Here is a 24,889-nt window from a genome sequence, read left to right on the forward strand (position 1 = left end):
CAAAACACGCGTTACCATCTTCATAAGTGACTACCACCAAAAGCCCAGTGACAACAAGGCTTCAAAATGATCACAGCCCAACAATACAAATGCTTTTGTAGCTGTCATCTGCAACTACCTGAGACTGATCTCGGCAGAGCTGCAAGTTTCTTAATTGTCAAGGCCAGGAAAGTTCAACAAACAACAATCCATGGACAAAATGAACAACGATTCCTGCTGCTACCCTGGATAACTGATTGATGCTTTTTCTTTTTACTGCTTTCTTCCATTGCCTTCCCGTAAGATTTATCCCCTAACACACACAAATGAACTTGGTGAAATATGCAATGAAGGAAAAGAGGGAACAGTACATAAATATTCACAGTCTCACACAAACAATCTGAGATTTATTTTTCCTTTAAAAAAACAAACCTTTCCTGATCACTTCCAGATTCACAGTTTGATATTATATGAGACCCAATACTATTTTCTGGTAGGAGAGGAAAACCAGCTAAGAAACAGCAATTTAAGGTAAGAAAATAATATCATCCTATTGGTCTGAGAGTCTGATTAAAGACCAGGGATTCATACTTCCACTCTCTTTTTTCTCCATCCTGCTCATTTTTTCAAGCAGGATCAACAGAATTGCTACTTTAATAAATGCGTGTGTGTGTGCGTGTGTGTTTAACAGTATAAAATTAATCCTTCTCACATGGAAGAGCTCTGACAGCAATATGCATGTCACTATATTATATACCGAACAGTTTGTGGCCCTCCCTATGATTTCAGTATAACCCTTGAGATTTGAGTGCTGCCTCTGCTTAGCAATTTAAGTCAGGTGTCTTCTCTAAGCTAGTTGTGTAGCTTCCCTCTCTGCTCAAAGGTACTGAGCTCCTCCAAAGGGCAAGTCCTTCCAACTGCCTGAGACACCTGATCTAAACTGGTGTGACCCTGCACACGCTCTTCTCTATACACCAATTCTAGAGGAAGCCTAAAGGACTAGCTCAGACTAGACACCTAACTTCCAGGGAGGTGAATTTAAGTGAGATGAATCCTACCCTTTGAATATAATTTCACTGTCCACCCAAGCGACGTAGGAGAATACTTCCCATTTTTTTAAAAAGTTACTGGAATACTTAGCACTAACTCCCCAAAGGGCAAGTACATTGCAGATTTGAGCACTGCAGCATCCAATTTCCAGGCATATTTCTGCCTTGTGGGACCCTCAGCTTTGAGCAGGAATCCAGAGACGTATCGAGCAGACAGTGAGTGGGTAGCCACCAAACTAGTCATAGGAAATGCAGAGAGGGATGGAGGTTTGGCTCCCAGGCATCCAAGGCATTTAGATGCCTAACTCTGGACAAAAGGGAGTTTCTGGGCTGAGTCAGCTCTCCTATTAAAGATGTTCTGTGCTAGATAAATAATTCAATATTGACTGGAACAGAGACTTGAGCATGTTCTCACAATAAAGCTAAATGCCCAAACAACCACACTGAAAAGTTGCAGTCTGTCTGTCTGTTTCTACCCACTTAATGAATCAATGAATATCTAATTGTGTACACCAAAGAGAGAGAGAGAGTTGCGTCTCTCCTTCCTCAGGTACTCAGCTTTGCTGGTTAGGGTGTTCTGGCGATTAGGGACAGGAGTTCATATTCTTCCTCTACATCAATCAGACTTGCAATTTGAAGAGGAATTTTTAATCCTGGTAAGCATTCAGGTGAGGATATAACTGGAATGGGACAAGTCATATGATGCAGGCATGCACACACATGCAAACAACCAAGCAACTTTGGCTGTCGTAGGATGCTCCTCAGGCACGGCCTAAACCAGGAAAAAATAGGCAAATATTTTGCATATATGTTGGCACATATGTTCTGTGCAGGTCCAGTGAGAGAAACATAGGTGATAAGCTCTAGTAGCAGTTCAGCCAGGGTTCTGGGGAACACGGTGCTGAAACACAGCGATTAGATGCCCAGAGCAATCCTAGGAATGCAGAGACATCAAAAATTTACTGACCTAAGTGCTTAATTTACTTAAGGAAGGGTAAGACTCATCTTACCTAACTTGAGCCATCTAAATGTTAGGTATCTAGTCCAACCTAGATCGTCAGGCTTCGTTCATAGATTGTGATGAAAGATAGGTATCTCCAGAGGAAGTGCTTTCAATTTTAGATGAATCAAACTGCATTTCAGAGACAGATTTATGTCTCTCTCCACTGATCAAAAAAAGAGCCAAGATGAGTGACGGATTGATGTCCATGTTTTAGACCAACCAACTTAGGAGAGATGATCCCTCACTTGTTACGCTCTCTTTCCTTCCCTACCCAGCCCATGTACAGACTCTTCACAAAGTGGATTGTTCAATGAGAACTTCTTCCCAAATGTCCGGGATACTTTGGCAGACCTGTCTGAAAAAATCCACGGAAGGTATTTCATTATACACAGCGGGGAGACTGAGTAGAAATCTTTAATTCCCACCTACCCTTTCCTCAGCCAGAGCACGACGATCCATGGGCTAAAAAGCTTACATGGATTTAGGAGACCTGAGTTCAAGTTTGTTCTTCCCAAGCTTTTCTACACAATCTTACATAAAAGATTTAAAATCTCTGTGTTTCAACCTCCTATAGACAAAATAAGGATAATAGCCCTCTTCAGCCACATCAGACATTGCAGGAATAAATATATCAAATATTTTGAAATACTCTGGAGAAAGGGACTATGTCAGTTTTGGAGAGTTGACTGTTTTCCAGCTACATTGAATCATACAATGGGTCAATCTTTGCCTCTCCCTCTCTAGTTGTCTCCCACAACTAGACTTTCATCTTGGTAGCTCATCTACCAAACCTGACGTTGCTAAAAGCACTAATGCACCAGCCATGGACATTTGTTTCACGTTAGAGGGGGACAGAAAGGTGGATACTCTCCTGAAATGCAGTGTGAGGTATGTGAATACGAAAACCTAAGAACTACAGTTCTGTATTCTTTCTCCATGTCAGTCAGACTGTAAATATCACAAACAGAACAGGTATTGTTCTTTTTTTTTGACACCATCTGTTGTACTCCCAAATACCACCTAGTGAAACAGGTGCATTGAAAGTGTCATTAAAAAGAAAATTAAATACACTTTTTCAAGCATCTAGAAAACTGGTTTTTGACTTGGTTCTAGTTCTACATTGAAAACTCCAGATTTCTTCCTCCACTTTGCTTGGTCAGTTTTACAGTGAAGGCAAACAACAAATGTAATATTTGTAAAGTTGTGAGGAATGCATTTGGAGCACTTTCTAATGCTGTTTTAAAGAAAAAAACCACAGGTGTTAGAATGACACCCCAAAAAAGTGTTCATTTCCAAGTCTCCTGCTAGCTGAAATGACCCTGAGGGCAGGAAGCAACTGAATGTACAATTACTGGCCTACACATGCCCCAGGAAGAACAGTACCTAACTTGCATTTCACAAATCATCTTAACTCTGTAGCAGCACGTAAGTGACAAGCATCATTTCTAGAGCGCATCCCCAAGGGCCTAATGCTGACCTCTGTTGACACCAGTTTTGTACAGGTGTCCCTATGCCAAGTGCAGGCAAGCAGCAGCTGATTTGCATCAGAACCCTGAAAAAAAATCAATCTCTATGTGTTATAAAGTCACATACTTATAGTACCAGATTATCACTTCAGTGTCTTTTTTTCTAAAGATTTTTAAGATGCTGTGTGTTTATTCCGAGTGTAAAGTTTTGTTTATCTAGCAAAGAACAAACAGCATGATTCTAGAACTAACAAAGAAAAACAAACTACACAATGTTTTCGCGTCAAAATAAGACTAAAGTTAGCTTTTGATACGGTACAACTGAACTTTAGTGACAGTGCTATGGGGACCCCTTGTGTTCTAACATTTAAGCAAACAAAATTGTTCCTAAACAGGCTGTTGATGCTTGCACACTTAATAACAATTTCTTTCAATTCTGTACGCACAGTGGAAAAATTCTGCTTTTATTTACAACGGTATAATCCCAATTGCACTCCACAGATTTAAACTAAGTTGTTTCACTTATACAGTGGTAGAGTGAAGATACTGGAAACTCAGCAATGATGTAATCATATATACATTCAGTACGTCATTATACTTAGAGACTGGGAAAAGTCTGATTTTCCTCTAGTGCCACTTGTCATTCTTAGTATAACTTACTGGATCTAAACAAAGTGGCTCCAGATCTGCAGTGAGACAGAGGGAGATGATTCTTGTCTGCAGTATTGTACTGTTCTTTAAACTGTCTAATCCTTAAGAGAATGTCTGTCCACTATATGGCACTATGTAATTATTAGAAATACATATAAATTTAGATATCGTAGCTAGAAGAACTTGAGGATGACATTTTAGAGCTTACTGAGTTCACTTAGCAAACCTCACTCCTAATTTTTTCTACTCTAATATTTCTAGTATTTTCTGCCTTTTGTATTCAAAAATGGCCATTGAGATACAAAAAGAACGTGGTGATGAGATTCACAAATGAATCAAGTCTCATTCCTTTTCCGTTGCCTCCCTGCTTTTGAGATTTTCTTTTCAAGCCCCACAAAAGGACATAATTATGATCATCACGATTATGCCCCAATTTAGGCTCTCTGAGAGAAGAAGTACAAGAAGAATTATAATCATGTTTGGACGTATAAAAAAATTTCTAGTAGTAGTAGGGAGGTCATTTTCCCTCTGTTGCAACAGCCCTGTTGCAAAAAATATTAAGAACATTGTTCCCAGTTCTGGTGTCCTCAGTTAAAGGTGGCTTTGGAAATTCCAGAGAGAGGTCAAAGGAGAACAACAATAGTGCTCAAGGACTGGAAAACAAACCTCAAAATGTCAGGTTTGAAGAGTCTATTTATGCAACTTCTCAGAGAAGGTTGAGAGGCTAACATGTCAGCTACTCACCCACGGATAAAATAGCTGATAAGAGCGAAGGAGCCCTTCAGCCTTGCACACAAGGCATGAAAAGGTCTAATAGTTGAAAGTTGGACACATTCAAGTTTGAAATCAGCCAGCTTCCTCATTGGTAAAGCCATGAGCAGTTTAAGCAACAAACAAGGAAGGCAGGGAGGCAGACTCACTTCTTGGGGTGTTTATGAAGAGATTAAGACAAAGCTTTAATCCATTCTGGGGGAAATGCTACCACTGGGGTGGAGGGGGGTAGAGTCACACAGGCAGGTCATGGCCAAAGCACTTATAAATCTCTAATATCATCTTTTATGGCTTGGAACAAGGACAGAGGTGGATTGCCTGTACTGCTGTCAATGGCTATTTGCTACTAGCCTTTAAGACAATGACCATAATTAAATCTCCTGCTTCAAGACCTGAGACATTTGCAAAGATAACAAAACCTTTCCTCCCAATATACAATTAATCAGATGTGTTATCCATATGGTCCAGATGACCATATGGTCATTCTCTGCAAGAGATGGGAACAGCTGGACTCTGTTGGTTGGATCATTGCCTTGGAGTGGTGCAGAAAAGTCTTGACGAGTAGATGCCTCCTCACATGTTCAGAGTCATCCTGATTCCAGATTAAGGCCCAGGAAAGAATTTTCTTTCAGATCTCTGACTGCCTGAATCACCTGGGATTCACCTTTCTCTTCAGTACAGAATATGGGCCAGCTATTACAATCATCTGGGCATCTCTCATACAAAAAAATTCCTCCCCTTACCGGGGCACTGTGCATCAGAGACTCTTCATTTCTCCTGGTCTCTGCCTATGACACACAGCTGAGGCTTTAGCTGAGGCTAAAGGTATTTGTTATTTTATTTATAGGCATATTATTTCAGCTAAAAGTCTGAAACACTAAAACATATGAGCTCAATGTGCAAAATTTATTGGGCTGTCATATGCAGGAGAAACCAGGGGACCCTCTAGCCTCAGACACTGAAATTCTGAAACTTTTGCTGCAATCAGAAGAATCCGGATATTTAGAAAAGAATTGCATCTCCGCGTCTCATTTAGTCATCGTATTACCAGCACTGCTTTTAAGATAAAGGTCAAGTATTTAAGACCTGGTCTAATAAGGAAAATTAACAACACTGACTTTCAGTTACGTTTCATTCTTCTTTTCCCAGTTATTTTATGAAGAACATTTGCATGCATAAAACAAAAAGTATGTTTTGGGAAAAAAGGGATCCTGAGCCTGTCCTTCTCCCTTTGAAGTCACTAACAGTTTTGCAAACTGACTTCAGTGAAATCAGAAGCCAGTCACTGGGTTCTCTATCATGTGATATCTTGTTCTACAATTGCTAAATATGAGCCTGTGAACAATCCTCTTGGGAAAAAAAGACTAGTTAGGTGTTCTGCTCATACAAGATTTGGACACTTTACTGAGGAAGGACATGACTTCATCTAAATCCTTGCTGAGGGGAATGCATTTAAGACGCATCCAGAATACTGAAGTAAGTGCAGTTATACATCAGTGGGAACAATGAAGTTAAAACTGAATTCTAAATAATAATGTAATTTAGGCCTCCCATTCCAGCAGCAAGGCGCTTAATTCCTCTCAGGGCTGCTGCTGCCAGATTGCTGTAATCCATTTCCAGCTGTGCTACTGCTCCTGTGCGCGAGCAAGGCTGCTCGGCTGGGAAACAGAACAAAGCATCCCAGTTAAGCCAGCAGGAGAAAACACACAGGAGAAATAATTCCTTCTTAAAAAAAGCGTCTGCCAACTACTGTTCCTATGGCACGCATTTCAGTCTAGGCTTAGATTGTGCATATAGGCCCTGATTCTGCGCAGGTCTTAAGAACGTGCCTTAATTTAAGCATATCGTGAACCTCACTGACTTCAAGATAAATATTGAGCTGTTTTTCAGGGCTTTGCATACTCTCTCTCTCATACATATACATACATACACATACACAAACATGCATATATTCTTTCGTTCTCTCTCTCTCTCTTTTTTCATGGTATGCTATGGTCTCAAAGCTACAAAAAAATGAATACACAGATTTTTAAGAAGATTATGTTTGCTAATACATTAGTAGTAAATATTTATTGTTTCCAGAGTGGCTGCATCGAAGAGTGCTAATCGGGACCTCGACACCATTCCTCTAAATGGTGATATACAGAGATCACTGCTTGGAGAGCTTTACAGTCTTAGCACATTTAGATTTACAAGGAGTTTCAGTTTTGTTCTTTTTTTGTTTTTTAAATAGTATTTTTCACCTATTTCCATCAGGAAAGCTACATATCTTCCTTAGTAATTTCAAGTTAAAAGGTCCTGGAGGGAGGAAAAAACCCTAAATGATAAAATTTTTGGAAACTTTCCCAAGTAATGAACTTATTTCCAAGGCTAAGATTCTGGTCTGTTATCATGTTAGAAAACTGAAAACTTCCTCCTTCCAATGGCATAAAATTTCAGTTCTTTAGTTTTGGCAGGTCGGAAGATATTGGTCCTTAAAACTGTCACTGGTACCAGATGGAATATTGACTGTGCTAGGCCTCCTGCCACCCTAATTCTGGGGAAATTCTTCAAAGAATTATTTCGCAAGCAAAATTATTTTGTAAACTGAAGTTTCTGAGCATTTCAGAATCAGACTTTGATTAGGGGGCAGAAAGCAGATAAAGTGATCTAGGACGGATGATAAATGCAACTTATCGCATTACTTAACAAGTTAGCACATAGCTATCACCGCTATTTTAGGGGTCTTTATATGTGTATTTTTATAAAGAGACAGAGTGGAGAACCGTTTTATTAACATATCATGAGTGAGTTATACGGGTCATCCCAAATGAATGGCAATAAAACTTTATATCACACTCACCAACATGTATTTGGTATTTTATGGGCCACAAATGTTGCAGAAAAGCGATTTTACTTATGTTTGAAGAGTGGGTATTTTTTATATTACGACTGGTTTTGTAATGCTGCCAGGCACTTTAGTTACCACGAGCCCCACAGCACTCAGCTCACATGGAGCCATAAAAACTTGTTTAAAATGCTCTGAAATGGTTTTTTTTGTGCTTCAAAATGCCACAGTTAAAGATCTGTCATCTTGAAACCATCCATAGCTAGAAAGCCCATCATAAAGTAAGTCCTTTTCTCTAAAATGATTTTAAAATTTATTTCTAGTCTTTCTTGGTTGCATGACAGAGAAAACTTAAAATTATCACGGCGTAGGACAAATTATGGCTCATGCTGAGCCTTGGACAGGCGTGGGTTTTTGTGGTAGAAAAGGGAAATTCTGCAAATAAAGAAGGAAAAATTTTAACAGCAATTTGACACGCATGCGCGCGCGCGCACACACATATTTTTATAAATATATGGCACCTTTAAAATCTATTGAAAGAGCTTAACATGTTAGCGCTCATCCTGACTTGGAGCCTGATCTGAGTTTGCTATCTAAGGACACTCCTCATTGATTCAAGGGCATTCAGACAGCTTTTAAAACTCGCTCTATTAAAAACAACAGGAACTTTGCCAGGAACTTCAATGAGCACAAGGTGAAGTTTCTAGGAACAAAATAGACCAGAAGAGTCAACGGCTCAGGACAAACTGCGCCGCAGGGCCACGTTTACAGCTACAGTCTCGCTTCTTTGCATGTGAAAAGGCAAGCTGGAAGGAAGATGGGTGATCTGCTGCCTTCCCCTACCAAAGCATGGAGGTGCCTTAGGGAAAAATGTTTTGCTCCAGTATGCCTGTCTGCTTCTGTAAAGTAGACTAGACCATGCTTGTCAGGACAGCATAGGCTGACCCAGAGCAAGAAGAAGCCTCCTGCCCTGGCTACATGCATAAGCTCAGACCCAGGAAGGGGCTGCACCACAGAGCCATTATTATTGTAAGTATTCTACATAGGTTTTTGAAGTGTAGTGATGTGTTTTTCTGCTTGTTTAAGGAGGTATGGGACATCTTCTAGAAAGGATCAGAACACACTGTCCAGACTGTGCACGTGCCTACACTGTGGCTCTGACTCTCTCAGCCAGAATAGCTCTGCAAAACTCAATGGAGTTAAAGTAGCATAAAACTGATGTAGGTCAGCTTAAGATTCAAGGCCTGTATCTGTGTATGCATATCTATTATATACCTACATACAGAGCACATAAAGAGAGGCATTTCCCACCTCACATGCTTAACCACAAAGCGTGATGCAGCTACTGAAGGAGGTGAATAGCATTTAATCACATGTAAATTAATGATTTAAATGTTCTTTTATTTTTGGCTCCTTGATGTAAATCCAAACCAGACAAGTGGAATCCTCTGGTCAGACGGCTGGAAATTCCAATGAATGAAATCATGTTGGTGGTCTCCCAGCTCAGAGCCTTCTGAAGAGCAGTACAGTAAAATACCCTTCCGTACCACTAATGAATGCGCCCACCCACACTGGAGCTAGTGCCCCCTAAGAACTCAATTCAAGAACAACTTTTTAAACTCATAAATGAAATCAAAGGGCTCATTCTATGAGCCAAAGAACTTGCAATTTTAGGAGGAACTGTTAATAGGTGGTTGCTACAGGTTGTCCCCTTCATTTGCAGTATACAGGCACACAAGAAAAAATAATAATCATAATATAGAATATGTACACAGTATTCCAATTAATTCAATTGCTTCCTTCTCAAATGAATAGATAAATTGTTACTACCCTGGCTACTGTGCACAGCCTGAGTGATTTGCTCAACATCAACGAGAGGAACCAAAGTAAACTCTCACAAGGTCCTGATTTCCTTTTCTGTGTTCAGACAAGGTCGTCTTCTAGATATAAAACAATTATTAAGCAACCAAAAGCTTTCAAATTAATTGTGAAAACTTAAGCAATTTAAACCTAACCAAGAGCATCCACAAAATCATTTTCAAGACTACTGTCACTGACTTCTTCCAAGGACGCCTGTTATTGTACCAGACATGAGCTGAATTAACACTTGTAATTTAGAGTAGAGCAGTGGAGTCTAGTGGTAACGGTTGGCGGACTGAATAATCTAGCTGTGCTATCTAAGCAAGACAAGAAACTATTCCTGTGATGAGAAGACCACTCCGTCACAGAAGCCTGTTATAAAATTATCGAGTGACATGGGGGGTGGAAGGAATCAAGCCCGTTGTAATTGAAGTGACTTGAAATAATAAACGCACACACTTTCTTTAAACACAGCTTGCCACATCCTGAGAATCTGGAATCAATTCCTTCCCTTTCAAGAAGATTAAAAGTAGAGGAACTTTGATATGGCATGAGTATGTTTGCTTCTGGGCTTACAGCCCTAGCCAGCCTGTTCCAAACCTTTCAACGTTTTTATATTATAAGACAGAAAAGTTAGCAAAACAAAGATGGAAAAAAAAAGAATCAGAAATTCAGGGAACTATTAAAGAAGGGCAGGCTAGCTGCCAAATACCTTTGGTAAGCAAATGAATCATGATCAATAACATATTGCCATACAGACTTGCACAAGAAGGTTATCACCTGCTTCTGTGCCAGGTATAAAACAAAATGGCATGTGGCGAATGAAGTACTGCATGAATCCAGAAAAAAGCACTGTTTTCCTCTGTAAAGTTAAAGCATTTTGCTTCTAAGTATTTTTAACCATCCAGAAAAAATACAGATTTTTCCATAAAAACTTTGTCAAAATCAATAGGCCACCATGAAACACTTTTCTTTTGACAGTGCTGCATTTGTAACAGAAAACTGTTTTGACAAAAGGAAACCTGTTTTGTTAAGGGGATGTTTCAGCTTTCATTGTAAAGCGTATTGCTTTATATATTCACATATTTGCCAGCAGAGGGTATCACAATCTTAAGAAACAAACAGACATATGCAGACATACATTCTATAGACATAGAAATAGGTATCATTGTGTCCATTTTTGCATGTAAGAAGTTGGAGAGAGGCTAGTCCAACAAATTACAAATCTTGTTTTCTTCAGTAACATTTTTTCCGCTTTTCGGAAAAAAATCACCGAGGTTCTTTCAAGCTACAGGCTCTGTTGTCAGAGGCTTCTTACCACTTCTCTGAGGATAGGAACCATTACCATGAAATAGCTTCCATAAAAATGGCATCACTTGAAGTCTCAAATTGTTGTGTGACTCCAACCATCAACCGCACTAGGTGAAACACCAGCCTTGACTTATCTTCGGCATACATTAGGTTCTCATTAATTCCCATGTCCGATATCCTCATACTTCGTAAATCTCATTAATAATCCCAACCACTTCACCAAATTTTTCAGCAAAAATTGAACAGCCACAGGCTGTAGGGAGAGCTCATGTTACCTAGACCTCATGATCTCTGCTAAATCAGTATGCTACGAAGAACGATCACATATAATCCATCCAACCCACACATCTCACAGGTGGAGATAGGCTGATGCCACAAATTCATAGCCTGATTTCTCGCACACTAATGAATTCAGCTCCCTGATTTTCAAGTAAAGGGACTATAATATAAACAATCTGATGGCTGCTGATTTAGGCTACGTGGTATTAACCACCAGCCTATTCTAAGCCAAAAGAAATTATCGCAATATTGTTTTTGATATAATGCTCTGGGTTGGCTGTTCTGTTTCGGTGTTATCAATAAGTATTTTTCTATTTGTCTATTCTGATCATGTACAACTGATGTCCCAGTCACTATTGTGCCTTTCCTCCTTTAACCTAAGAATTGGGTCACCTGTAGATAGGAGACAATATATGATGATCTCTATATGTAAATTCATGAGGATTACCCGTTTTAACTATTCTTCATTTCTAAATTTGGTAAGGGCATTGAGATTTATGAGAGCTGAGAGCTGCTGTGTACAGGAAATGCGTAACATAGCCACGAGCAGCAATCTGGGTTCTTTTTGAATCTTACCCAGCAACCTGGGTTCTTTGGGTTCTTATCTTGGATCTCCAAGATAGAGAAAGAGACTCCTAAGATTCTCCTAAGTAGTAATTATATTTATTTATAAAGTGCTTTCTATTACTACAGAACTATATACAATTACTTCTGCTCTTCTACAGGACGGATGAGCCATCAGAACCCGTTCCACAATGGCATGATCACGGCTAGACCCCAGATCCCTTTTTTATTGCTGCTACAATTTTTAAAAATACCAACCAAAAAGAAATAGATCTGTTTGGAAATGTGAATACAGTCAATGCTGTCCTTTCCTTTCCTTTTCGCACATCGTCTTTTCACTGCTACAGGAATCGGACACAAATACCTTTAAATTAACTTGTTATCTGCCAGTAAATCGCTGTTACAAAGTCACCCAAAGCACCATTCAGAATAACTTCTGTGGGTTCAGGTGAATTGGAAAGGATACTGTAGTGGGTAAAATGTCAGCCTGGGATAAGAGAAACAATTCTTGTTTAGCTCTTGAAAACCGAAGGCCAATTACTCTACAGAAATTGAGGTCTACTTCCTGTGTGATGTAAGTCTACACTCATATTGATGAGGTACTCAAAAGTCCTCAGGTAATTTACTCTGCTGATATAAATAACATGTAGGTACTACATATACTCCAGTAGTCTCTGCTTTATTCTCCTTGCACTTCAGTACTCCAGCTGTAAAAAATTAAGCTAAAATCATTTCCCTTCTTCAAAGGGGAAAGCTGAGTATCAGTATGTTCAGAGATTGCAAAGCGTCTGGATATCACAATAGCATCTATCTAAGGAAAAGAGTGAAAAGGTTTGGATGGAACAAAGCTTGTTGCTCTCCTGCAGCTTACTATCTCTCTCTTTTTTTTTTTTTTTTTCTATAACCCTGGTATGCGCAATTGCCATTGAGGCCTTTCCTTTTATTTGCAAGAGTACCTAAAACAGAAGTTTGTCTGACGGAGCTAGAGATAGCTCCCATTAATCATACTGAAGCTAATAAAAAGGTAGAGACCCAACCGTGAGCACTTTGCTGGGTTAGACTCTTTGTGTTATAGTAGTGGACAACTGACCTTGAATTCCAGCTCTGGCTACAGCCAGATGCAGATACACCTAGGCTGACCATTTCCTACTGGCAGGACCTGCCAAGCCTTATGAGTCCAGGGATTTGCATGTTGCACAGTCACTGAGAAACAACACATTGGGATTATGCATGGCAGACACACACTCAGGACAGCTTTAGAACGTAAGGGACAGAGCACTGTTGAATCTAAGATTTACAGTTTTGCAGCAGGCTATAAAAATTCCTTGTAAATAGCCAAGATATTTTATTTTCACTGCAATAGTTATTTAATTTAACACTCTTGATTTAGTTTCCTTTTACAAGCTTTCCTACAGTGGTTAGCTGAGCATCCTATCAGTATTAGGCAAAAATTAACTTTTTAGGATCCCTAAGAAGTGAAGCACTGTAATTTCCTTCTGTTTATAACCCAAAAATATTAAGGAGCAGATTGTTATCTGACATAAACCATCATTTTCCCATTTTCATCTTATGGGTCAGCCCCAGGCACTGAAATACAATTGTATAAATGAAGTTTGTGGCAGATCTGGAAGCCGAAAACCTTTCTCTGGAAATAACTGATGCAAATGCACACTTTTTAACGTACCTTACGTCTCTTCCTATGAAAACTAGTAATACAAGGTAAGATGTACATCAGTGCGCAACTGCAAATATTCTACTAGATCAGCTCAAAGAATGTGGTAGTGTAAATCCATTAGCCTTCATGAAGCAACAGTGGCTTACACTAGCTGAAGTTTTGCCTCTCTGAGGTAGATGTGAAGAGGAACGAGACGAAGAAAAGCAATTTCACTAAGAAGGTAGGGTATGCCTGTAAACATGCGTATCATGCAGGTTCTGGAGGGGTTATTTGTTTGGATGCATAACCCTGTAAGAACATCTTGAGCTTACAGAGTGCAATTACATTTCTTAAAGCCAGAATAAATCGCCTTTTTCTTTTAATTGCTTTCTGTTCAATGTTTTGCTATAACTTGCTTTACATGAGCAAACTAGCTACACTAGCTTAAAATAATCATGAGATAATAGCTAGGGTAAGATTCTGATATCAATGGCTACATCTAACAAATTATACAAGATCAGGGCACAGGTTCCTCTGGCACAGCCATTCACTGCTAAATTGTTACCATTGTCCCTAGCACAGTTTTGGGTCTGCTCAGCTAGCATTCCTCTAAACAGTGCCTGCCTGGGCTGAGTACAGGAGGTAGCATGGGCAATTAGCTATTGCCAGTAAGTAGTACAGGACCCTGTTTTGGTGAGAAGTTTAGCTGTATGGACAGGAGTCATGTCGTGGCAGCTGGTAAAAGGACTACTGAACAGCCTGTGGCCTGTTTTATTTCCTAGCGTAGGTGTAATTAATTAGACTACGGACATGTCCAACGGACATGGAATTAAGCCCACTGAACACACCATCCCAAACTGATCTGTGGCAGTGACTGATGTCATCTGCATACGCTTTACAATAAAATGATTACAGAATGGCAAAAATTATTCAATTTCTAAGCACATAAACACCCTGGCACATTTTATAATGATCCTACTTACCAGCATTATCCTGCTGCTTGGTATTTTTTATATATGCAGAAAATTTGGAGAAGATATCTATTCCAGCAGTGTTTGATTCCCAGTGCTTGGCAGCCAGCTTGGGATACCTGAAAAGAGAGGAACAGTTTGGAAAGTAACATATTGTTTTTACCAGCAATATAGTGATGATTACTAATACAATTTACAAGGAGAAAGAAAAAAGCCCTGTACAACCTACTGGAATTAACACTGTCATTTATCTCAAAACAACAGCTTGGCAAGACCCTCTTAATAATATCTTTGTCTGGCAAGACAGGCATTTGGACAGTTACACAGTGACGGCTTTATGACAAAGGTAATTGCACTGGTACTTTATGTGACCACGATCCAAGATACAGTGGCCTTAAATCAGAAGGAAGCCTGTATTTCCAATAAAGGTGCAGGGTAGTTTGGCAGCCAGCTCTCTCTATTATGAACGGCAGTCATGTCTAATTCCCTATTCTGAAAATGTATTCCAGAATGGAATAGAAGGGAGTGTTAGTATTACCCAGGAAGAGGAACATAAACTTTTCAGTCTCTGAATTGTTGTTTTTTAAAGACATCTGGCGCAAAGAAATATATTGATTTGAAAGACCAACACAAACTAATGACTCCTACTGATTTCAGTGAGTCTTGGATCCGAGTACAGAAAACGTAAATATCTGATCTCCTGCCTCAGGACTGGCCAATAGCTGCTGATTCAGTTGGAGGTAAAACACTCCACAAGGCACCTAGCCAATTTTCATTGATTCATAGATTTTAAGGTCCAAAACACAAGCCAAAGAATTTTTTCCCATTATCCTTGTATTAAGTCCAAAATGTTTGACTAACTGAGGCATACCTAGTGAATCTGACACTTTACTTGGTAGCTTGTTCCAATGGTTAATCATCCATATTGAAAAATCTGAGCCTCATATCTAATCTGAATTAGTTTGGTTACAACTTCCAGCCACAGGCTCTTGTCATTTCTTGACTAGAATAATGATCACTTTTCTGCCTCCAAAGCTCTTTGTACTCTGTAATTACTTCCCCTCACAACCTTTTGGACAAACCATGCAGCTCAGAAACCTTAAGTTTCGCACTGCAAAACCCTGTTCCTGGCATAGATACTTTTGTGTGGCAATTCTCTGCATTCAGTTCCAAGTTAATTTTAGCACTTTTTGTAAAACGTGGACACCAGACCCCTACAAAAATTTTCTAGTATTGATCTCCTTAGTTCTGCATACGAGGGCATCCCGAAATGTGTACAGAGAAAACACTCTGCAGTTATTAGTCATACAAGTAACTTTCACACATGGAAGTCATCTCACTGAAGGCAGTAAGTTTCATAACTAAATATTACTCCTGTAAGCAAAGATTGTAGGAGGGAGTGCTTTTTGAGAACTCCTTCTAGGGCATCATTCATTCCTAGGAAATGGAATATTTACTGAAAAAAATCGCAAGTTCTTACTTTGGAGGTGCAAGAGTCTCTTCCAAGAATTCCTCAATCTTGTTAACATCTGTCTTGACTTCTCCATTAAAAGTCAAGAAAGGTGGGTGAGTCCCAGGAGCCAGGTTGTGTAGATCAGCTGGCTTTCTGCAGAGAGAAAAGAACTTGTGAAATTACTAATCTTTATGATCAAGTAGTCACATAGATATTTATAGTTCCTACAAAATCAGTTGTTTGTCCTTCTCTTTCTTCAGCAGTTGCGGTTAGAACACTTTGAAAGAACCCTGAGAATCCTATTTAATGTCAAAACATTCCACAAGTGGAAAAAAAAACCCTAAACCTGAATCCCAACTATTCCGTTGTGCACCACAGACTCTCTGAGCCAGATACAAATCTGACTGAACTCAGTAGGGGCTTTCTACAGGACAAACGCCAGATTATAGAACTACTTTCAATTAAACTGAACAACTTTTACCTTTTCAGGTCAACAGTGGTGACATTGAACACAACTCCTTTGAGCCAGAGGATCATGAAGAGACGCTGGGAGAATGGACAGTTCCCAATGCTTTCTCCATCTATACCAGCCTGAGGGACAGAAAGAGAGCAAAAATATAGTGTGGATGGGTTAGTTACCTATCTAACTCAAGAAGAAAAACTGGATGTTAAAATAAAAATTCCTAGTTCAAAAAGTAACGTATGGAGCCTGTTATTTAATATAGTTTATCTCCACACAAGAATGGAATTACTCCAGGACTTTGCCCTTGTTAGGACCTTAAGAAAAAACACAGCGCCTTCCACGAGGGCAGTTCTGGCTAAAGAAAATGTGTCTCTAGCTTATGTCTAACTACATTCAGGAGCAGCATATATATTTTTTCAATTTCTCTCACCCTAACAATACTGCTTGCTTAACGGATACGCCAGAAAATTCAGGACAGGCTTTCTGCTCCATTTAAGTCTATGAACTGCAGCTTCTATCAGTTCTGCTGATATCTGCTTCCCTGTTCTACTAAGACACTTTCAAAACGGGGACATTCAAATCTAAACCCAAGCACTCCTAATACTCAAGGGTATTTGCACTAGGACTGCTTGTTCACATCCAGTGAAACAACATCCTCAGACACAGACAGCTGGATCCAGATAGAAATCTGAATGTAACCTCTTCCAAAGTTCAAGGCAAATTTCAGGTACAGCATTCAGTCTGTTCCTATCTCTAGTACCTAATGAGTTGCCTACAAACCACTGCAAAACAATAAAAAACTGCTAGTGTTAGCACTGAGGAAACAGCCTGTTTTTTTCCTCTAAAAATTTATGGTCCTTAGCCATGCAAATTCTGACTTTGAGCCATAGAGGGATACAAATAACCCCGGCTAAACTGAGCCAAAGCTAGGTCCAAGGACAACATCCTTGTACAATAATTATGCTTGTGGCCAAAGCTTTCAGGACGATACTGCTTTTGATAGATTTCCATTTTAATTTGTGGTACCATTGTGTTTAAAAGATTCTTACAATCCTGGTGAAGCAACCAACCTTCCTTTGTTGACCCATATGGGTTGCATAACTGTATTTTATGCACACAGTGCATAGCTGAAAACGGCTGATGAAAGAACTGAGCAAATACATGTTCTTTTCTTTTGGAGAAAATATCTTATTACTCTGCTGTCATAAATTTTGTCTTCTCAATATTCAAGCTGTGAGGTAGCATTTCTGTGTCCTAAAGAAGGAGTCGCATTATTGCAGTTCCGTGAAACATCCACAGCACAACTAGAAACATTTTGAGATGTGTCCATTGTTACAAATTCCGACCTTCCATGTGAAATGTTTAGCTGAAAGATTTTCTGGTAGGCGTCACGAATCTTTTATCAAGTCTTGAATCCAGCTTTAAATGACTGTGGATTAAAAAACAAATCCCAGGTTTCCCAGCCACCAAAATATGGAGAAAGTGGGGGTTCAAGGCTTGGAGACGTCCCATTGTAAAGTTTAGGGCTACGTACAGAGCTTTTCTCTGTGTTCAGATTGAGACTCAAGCGCTTACAACTCTAGAGATATTTGGATCCAGGGCTACAGTCTGGCTGCGCTTCTACTTGAAATTATGCATCTGCTATACACCTGGCTTGGGCAGGAATCAGCAAATGGTATGGCTGAAAGAGTGGTAAGCTACAAGGATGAGCAGGAAGCGATGCCTCTTCTCAGATGCCTGGGGTGTGAGTAGCCTAGCTTTCCACAACTTCATTAATTAAGTAGTTAGCTCTGTTCTGCAAGTTTCCTGGCAAAACAATTGACAATGTTACCATGGGGAACCAAGCACCAAAGTGCTGGATACAGGAATTACTGTGAAATTACATTTGATGATTTGCCTTTCGCTTATTAAACCAGTGCCAAGAACTCTTAACTTCTTAGCCTTCCTTATAAAAAGAGGCAACTACTGTAGGAGAATACAGTGACATACTCCAAATTTCCCTTTGCTTTATTACCATCATAATCACAGTCGTAACCCTCATACTGGCGTTGGCTGACTCTACAAACAATAGATAACAAACCTAAAGTTTGCAGAAAAATAGATTGACCACTGAATTAGAGGGCAAAAGAGTCAGGCAGAAGGCTTGATTCTAATCTTACCTGCTCTAGTTTTACTTTGGCTTACAACTCCGTTGAGTCCGATTCGCTCTTCACCTGACTTGCTTCAAAGTGAGCATAAAACACTAGTTTGCCAAGTCTTGCGCGTACCTTGCGAGAAAGGGGTCTTGCCTAGGGTTTGTCTCACAATAACACACACAGTTCCAGCCCTCGTACAGGTCTCAGGCCTGCATGGAAGCAAAATGTTTCCCTGCCTGTCCTAATCCATTTCTTGTGCTGTAAGCAACAAAATTCACCTTTCAAGGAAACAGGCTGAGGGAGTAACGCATTTCCCTGCCCTCTCCAACTATTTATTCTCATAGGAGGCGTACAGAAAAAACAGATCTGCATCTTTTTACACCGCCTCTATCCTGAAAGGAAACAGCAAAAAACCCTCTCAAGAACAGAGTGGATTAAAAGGCGGAAGCAAATGGAGGGGGGCTGGAGACTGAATGGCAATGAGGGGATGGAAGTGACAGGCTGCGTGAGGCTAAGAAACGTAGAATTCACTGCGGACAGGAGAAAGATGGAGAGCCTAAAAGAAATAGGATTCATTTGGAGATCAAAAATAAAATTAATTGTTAGGTCAGAGGAGACCTCCAACAGCACCAAAAGGTCAAAATTGCCTTTCTTTGCCTTTCAAAAGGCTAGGACAACATTAATTGCTAGCTACACATTGGGAATGCACAAAGAAAATTCCAGAAACGAAAGATGAACGAAAGGAAAAATATGATATGATCTCTTTTCAAAGCTCTTGGATCTGGAAGCCAAGCTCATGATGTGGGTGGAGTCTGACTCACGGGTTTTAATCTCACGTGACTGGCATAATCGAAAACGCTACCACAAATCACACAGCAAACTAGTGACAGAGGAAGGAAGAGAATCAAAATCTCCCCAGCAACACACTTTATCCATTAAATTCAGCTCTTTCAGCAGAAATTATAGGCCAGGCTCTGTCGGTTTTGTGAATCCTTTCCCATTTGCTGATAACAGCAGTCGGTAATTCAACGTTCAGCACTCAGAAAGAGCAAAACCTTAGCAGGTAATAACTTAGTAGGAAATGACTTGCTGCAAAGGCTTATCAAAGTATCTTGAGATCCCTTGTGAAGTCTATCAACCACCAGGAGGAGATGAGGAAGAACAGAGAACTTCCTAGGCTTAGTCACTTTTAAATTCAAAGAAAAACAGCTTGCTTAAAGCACCCTGGTACTGATTAAATAAAAGCCTATTATGTATCTGTCCAAAGTAAAGAGCTCAGAAACGGAGGAATTAAATAATACTTTCATCAAGATCAAGAACTCAAACAGTGGACAGAAAGAAAAGAACAAATAATTGACAAACTGGAGGAACACCATTTATGCCTGCTGTTATTCACAAATGAATGTACTTTCTCACGTAGGTTCCCTGAAGCACAGCAAAAGGGATCCACCACTTACAGAAAAAGAGCAAGCTGATGACATATGCATCCTTCTCAGCAGTAGTGCTGGATATTTCTCTTTTAATGATTGCAGCTGGGGATAGGTGTGAGCGTTTGTGGGCAATAAGTTCAAGGAAACAGAACTTTTAAAATGTGCACTATTAACTCACAAAGGGTTACAGAACCTCCTTCTCCCCCGGTGAGCACTTAACTATTGCTCCCTATGGAGAAAGACCTCACCTGAGAAGACCAACTCACACAGTGACTGTGGAAGAGCAAAACAGATTTGAGGATTTGCTGGGGGCAACTATTTAGCCAGCGTTCATCCCATGTAACTTTAGGAATTTAATTAAGAGGCCTCAGGCAAGGGCCTGGTCACTCGAGGTCCTCTTGAAAGTCAAGGAAGGGAAGCACTTCCAAAAGACGATTCTGACTGCTTTTCACTCAGACTGAATCTTATTAGTGTTGGATTTTAGGGGGGATGAATCTGGACCCCCAAAACAGAAAAGCTTCTGGAGTTTGTGGAGACAGAATTTCTGGAAAATTAGTATGCTCCATCTCGGAACCATCACGTTCTGCTCCCGTTGCTTCACATGAGCTTACGTTTAATTAAATTAGCTACTAAAAAAGATACCTGATGCTTTTATAATTAGCCCCCAGAGACACCAAGCGACACAAGGTCCTGCCCTGGAACTTGGTATAAAAATATTAGGAAGACTCCTCCATCATACCAGCTGCTTGCCTCTATCTGAGTAATGGCAAGAATGAACAAGATGTTCTCCCTTATTATTACAAGACACTCCTCCTTAAACACTTCAGCTATTTCTAATGAATTAATTAAACCTTAAGGATATTTGTGTGCACAAGAGGGGAATGTACTAACACATTACCAAGGAACAAAATTAAGGAGGTTTCAGGAAAAGAAAGGGTCTCAGTGATTTTATGAGCTTGAGCCAAATATTTTTAGCAAAGCAGCTGTAACATCAAGATCCCCTGTTCAGCACAACTAAACGATGTGAACAGGGAGCTCTTCTCAAGTTCAAGCTACTGCTTTTCTGTAAGCGAAATAACTGGAATAAACTTCCTCACTTGTTCCGAAAATACTCAAACTGGTAAATGCACAGTGACTGCAATGCACAAAGACAACTGTATATTATTTTAACTAACCTTAAGGGGTGAGAGGAATCAAGCTTCATTTCCAGTTAGTCTCAAAATACAGCAGTTTTAAAAAAATCTTGTCATTAATAGTGATCACAAAAATGACTCAGCATCTAAGTGCTGGAAAGAGCTGCATATTGGAAAGTGGTGTTTTTTTTCTAAAGGATCAGGATGTATTTGTTTTTATCTGTTATCCTTCTCTTTTCCTTTTTCATTGCATTGAGCACATTCTACACAACAATCCAATGTTTTCTTGGATACTGTGGTAAAGTATGCAGATATGTTTGAGGATACTGAAACACTTTTATTTTTCAAAGGGATTTTAACAAGCTAGCAAAAGCAGGCAGGCTAATTCATCTAAAAATTCAACCTAATCCCAGCAAGGGATTAAGGAGAAATTTGATTTCACCATTCCTATAATCAAAATCTAGATTCGCATTACACATGGCTATGGTTAGTTTTATAATTGGGAAACAGCTTGCCTTTTGACACTTACTCTCCTTACGCTCAGAACCCAAAGGGGAAGTGAAAATCCTATTCGAAATGTAGAGCAGGCCAGGAAATATCCTATTTATTGTGCCATTAAAAAAAAAAAAAATCTGTCTTAGTAATTATACCACACACACAATAGCACAAATCTCCATTGTAGGGAAAAATCATTGCCTGCAACATGAGATCAGACATGCCAAGGTATTGCTTTCGTAAGGACAATTTTTTTCCAATTTCTAGTCTCTTCTCTTTCACGACTTCTTGTCCAAATGTAAAAGCCAGTAAGCTATTTGGAGTGCCACCAACAGAGAGGCAAGCTAAGAAGCATATATTCATAAAGCAGCACTGGTAGGTCTCAAGTAAGAAGTAAATCTTGTAGCACAAGTCCTGTGTATCACAGAACATTCCTGTTGACTGTGGCTTCAGTTCAGGAAAGCATTTAAGCATGTGCTGAAATACATCCCAATTCAGAGGAAGTTTATGCTTGACTTTAAGCATGTTCTTAAGTCCTGATGATTTCAATGGAACTTAAGCACACACTTAAGTACCTTCCTGAATGGGGGCCTATAATAACAATAATAAATTTACTGTATAGCATTTGAACTTCATTGGACTTTTTCCAAGATTTTATTTTGTTAGGAGAAATTATTAGCAGCAGTCTTCCAAGGGAGGACAAGATAAAGTCAAAATATATTCATAAGCACCCACACATGGAAATGTACCCTGTGCATATATGTCAAATAAAAATAGAGTATTTGCTAGAAAGACTCTCAGGGTAGTAACAACAACAACAAAAAAAAAAGGAAGTGGTGAAATTCTTTAGCCAGCTCCCCAAAAGCCAGCCAAAATGTTGTCCAAGTTTGGCATACATACAGCCATATATTATAGATGCACATAAGCTCAACTTGGTCTGCATTGCTGGCCAATTTGAGGGAAGCTGGCTTGTTACACTCAATGCAAACTGGCTGTGCAGCACGTCAATAGAGTTGAGGATCCCCAAGGAGCTGCAGCTGGATTTCTTGGATCTCTAGGGTTTTGAGAGACATTAATTTGTAAGCTTGAATCATTTAGGATTTTCAGGAGATGGAACTGCAGGTTGGAAATGCCATGGGCATCGGTAGTGAAGACATGACAAATATTTTCTTGAGGTTTAATAAATCCTTATTTTCCAGTTTTTCATATTCAGATGAATGGCAGCATGAGCAGGAAGGGATCTAGATTAGCTTCTTCCCTTGTTTGTCCTCAGGGCCAGCTAGCTGGAAAGCAGGACTCCTAAAAAGGTATTCCTAGCTCTGAAAAACTGGGAATCTCTGCATCCCACTCCAATGCACTCTCTGTACGCAATGTCACAGTAAGCATGCGTAAGGGATTTGAAAAGCCCAGTGAGTAATTTATGAAGAATTTCAGGACTTTGCTCTAAATTGCAATAAAACACATTTTAAAACATTCACAGCTTTATTCAGCAGAAGCTGTGGGTTTTTTTGGGAGCAGCAAAGCTGAAATAGTCTCAATAATTCTGAAATGCAATTTCACCTGGTTGGGCTACAGGGAAGCCAGTAGCCCTGCTGAGGCCAGCAGCCCAGTAGTTCTGGCTCAGCTGCGCATCTGCACCTTGGGCCCAGTGCTCTTAGGCTTTCCACGGTCCCAGCACCCTGCCAGTCCGCTAACTGGACTGCAGGGGGGAAGTAAGCCATCAAACAGGAGACTAAGCATGCTTCCCGAGTGGTATGGCCAAAGCTATTTTACATCTCCATCCATCACCCGATTTGTCAAATTTCAAGTGTACTCTTCAAAAAAATGTTGTTGCAATGGAGATTTTTGATGAGATCCTCACATTCATCCTCTGCCTAATTGCTTGAGAAGTTCCCAGTGAGGGACAGTCCCCAAGCAGACCTAGAAAATTCTTATCAGGCCTTTTAAAAACAACTGTTCCTTCTGGGTCAGTCACAGCTTGATTCTCAAAGTGTGGAGAGTTGGTACCTGCAAGAAATCAATCACTTTCAAATTATCTCGAAGCATCTAAAACTGCTAGCCACTTTGAAGACCTTGGCCTGCACACACCACCTATTCTTTAGCCAGCATTTTCACATATTAAAAGGTTTCTTATAAGTGAAAGATGTGCTCTCTGCAGTTTGTCTCTGCAATACTGTCTTTACAATACTGCTGACGTTATTCAATGACTCTTAGTCTTCCGGGGCGGATCCCTCATACACACCATTGGACAGTCAGGTTTGGTACGCAGAAATTCATCTCAACGGTGCATGCTAGGAACATTTGTCCCATGTCGCACACCAGTGAACTGCAGCTGGAGACTACGCGTTTCGCAGGGCTCTGTTGGGCACTAGACCTGGTACTGTCTAATGATCAGCCAGCCGCACATCACTGGCCACAGCTCGCTGGCCACTGTCTGGGAAGTGTGGCTTCCCTATGAATGTTAAACTATGTTGCAGTACGTAACGTAGTGCACTGTAACAAAAACTTAGATGCCCTCTCATTTAGCTAACGTAGGGGGTTGTATTACACATTAAGGCTTAGTGATATATATATAAAACAGAGGCTTAGCAACTTATGTAGGGACTACCCAAGGAGCTAACTATAAACAGAATTACTGACATTATTTGGTATTTAGTCTCCTTGAAAAAAATATTTTTTCTCTCCTCCCTAATTCATAAATTTATATATTTTATATATATATAAATATATATAAAAATATATGTAGGCATAGGAAGCCTCATTCTAGATTATTTACTATTAATTTATCATTAAGTTGAACGCACACAACAATAGGTGAGGGATCTACAAACACAAATCACACACTCTTGATACAAATGATATGACTGATACATGAAATGATATACTTAGTCTTGGTCCAGGGTGTAACAATGATCAGTATCTGATTTTATTTTCCATTAATATTCATCAAATATTCTTCCAGCATTGGCCTTTAGTTTTTTAAATAAAATATCATATAACAGGTGATAGATGAGCATAAATCATTTTCACAATATATGGCTATCTTCCTGTGACTAGTCTGCACTTTTCTAAATCCAAACTGCACAAATGATTGATGGGAGTTCTCAGACATTGGAAAGTTATTTCAAAACAAAACATATTACATGCAGAACAGCTGCCAGTGGCTCCAACAAAGCAATGGTGCTCCCAACACTGACTAGTGTCATGGCAAAGAAACCACACTAGCCACTGTGTGTAGCTACTACAGTGAATAGCTTTTAAAAGCTTTGCTTTTTTGAGACCCATCTTTAACAAATTCCATGGGAAAAAAAAAGAATTCAAGAAATAGAGATACATCAACTCAACATTAACATACTGGAAGAAAGGATTAGACAATAAGTTCACAATCACTTGTA

The 24,889-nt window shown here is 39.7% G+C and overlaps 1 protein-coding gene across 2 annotated transcripts in view; it reads right to left on the minus strand.

The window, feature by feature from the left end:
• Positions 1-24,889, minus strand: part of CLIC5 (chloride intracellular channel 5) — a 95,203-nt gene that overhangs the window by 18,699 nt on the left and 51,615 nt on the right. For both annotated transcript variants that reach the window (XM_009667970.2, XM_068936991.1), the window contains 3 exons: positions 16,320-16,429; positions 15,866-15,991; positions 14,398-14,504 (listed from right to left, as the gene is read on the minus strand). In XM_009667970.2, coding sequence (XP_009666265.2) covers positions 14,398-14,504; positions 15,866-15,991; positions 16,320-16,429 — 343 coding nt within the window. The remainder of the gene's footprint in view (positions 1-14,397; positions 14,505-15,865; positions 15,992-16,319; positions 16,430-24,889) is intronic.

Source organism: Struthio camelus, chromosome 3 (assembly GCF_040807025.1).
Source record: "Struthio camelus isolate bStrCam1 chromosome 3, bStrCam1.hap1, whole genome shotgun sequence".
Classification (NCBI taxonomy): domain Eukaryota; kingdom Metazoa; phylum Chordata; class Aves; order Struthioniformes; family Struthionidae; genus Struthio; species Struthio camelus.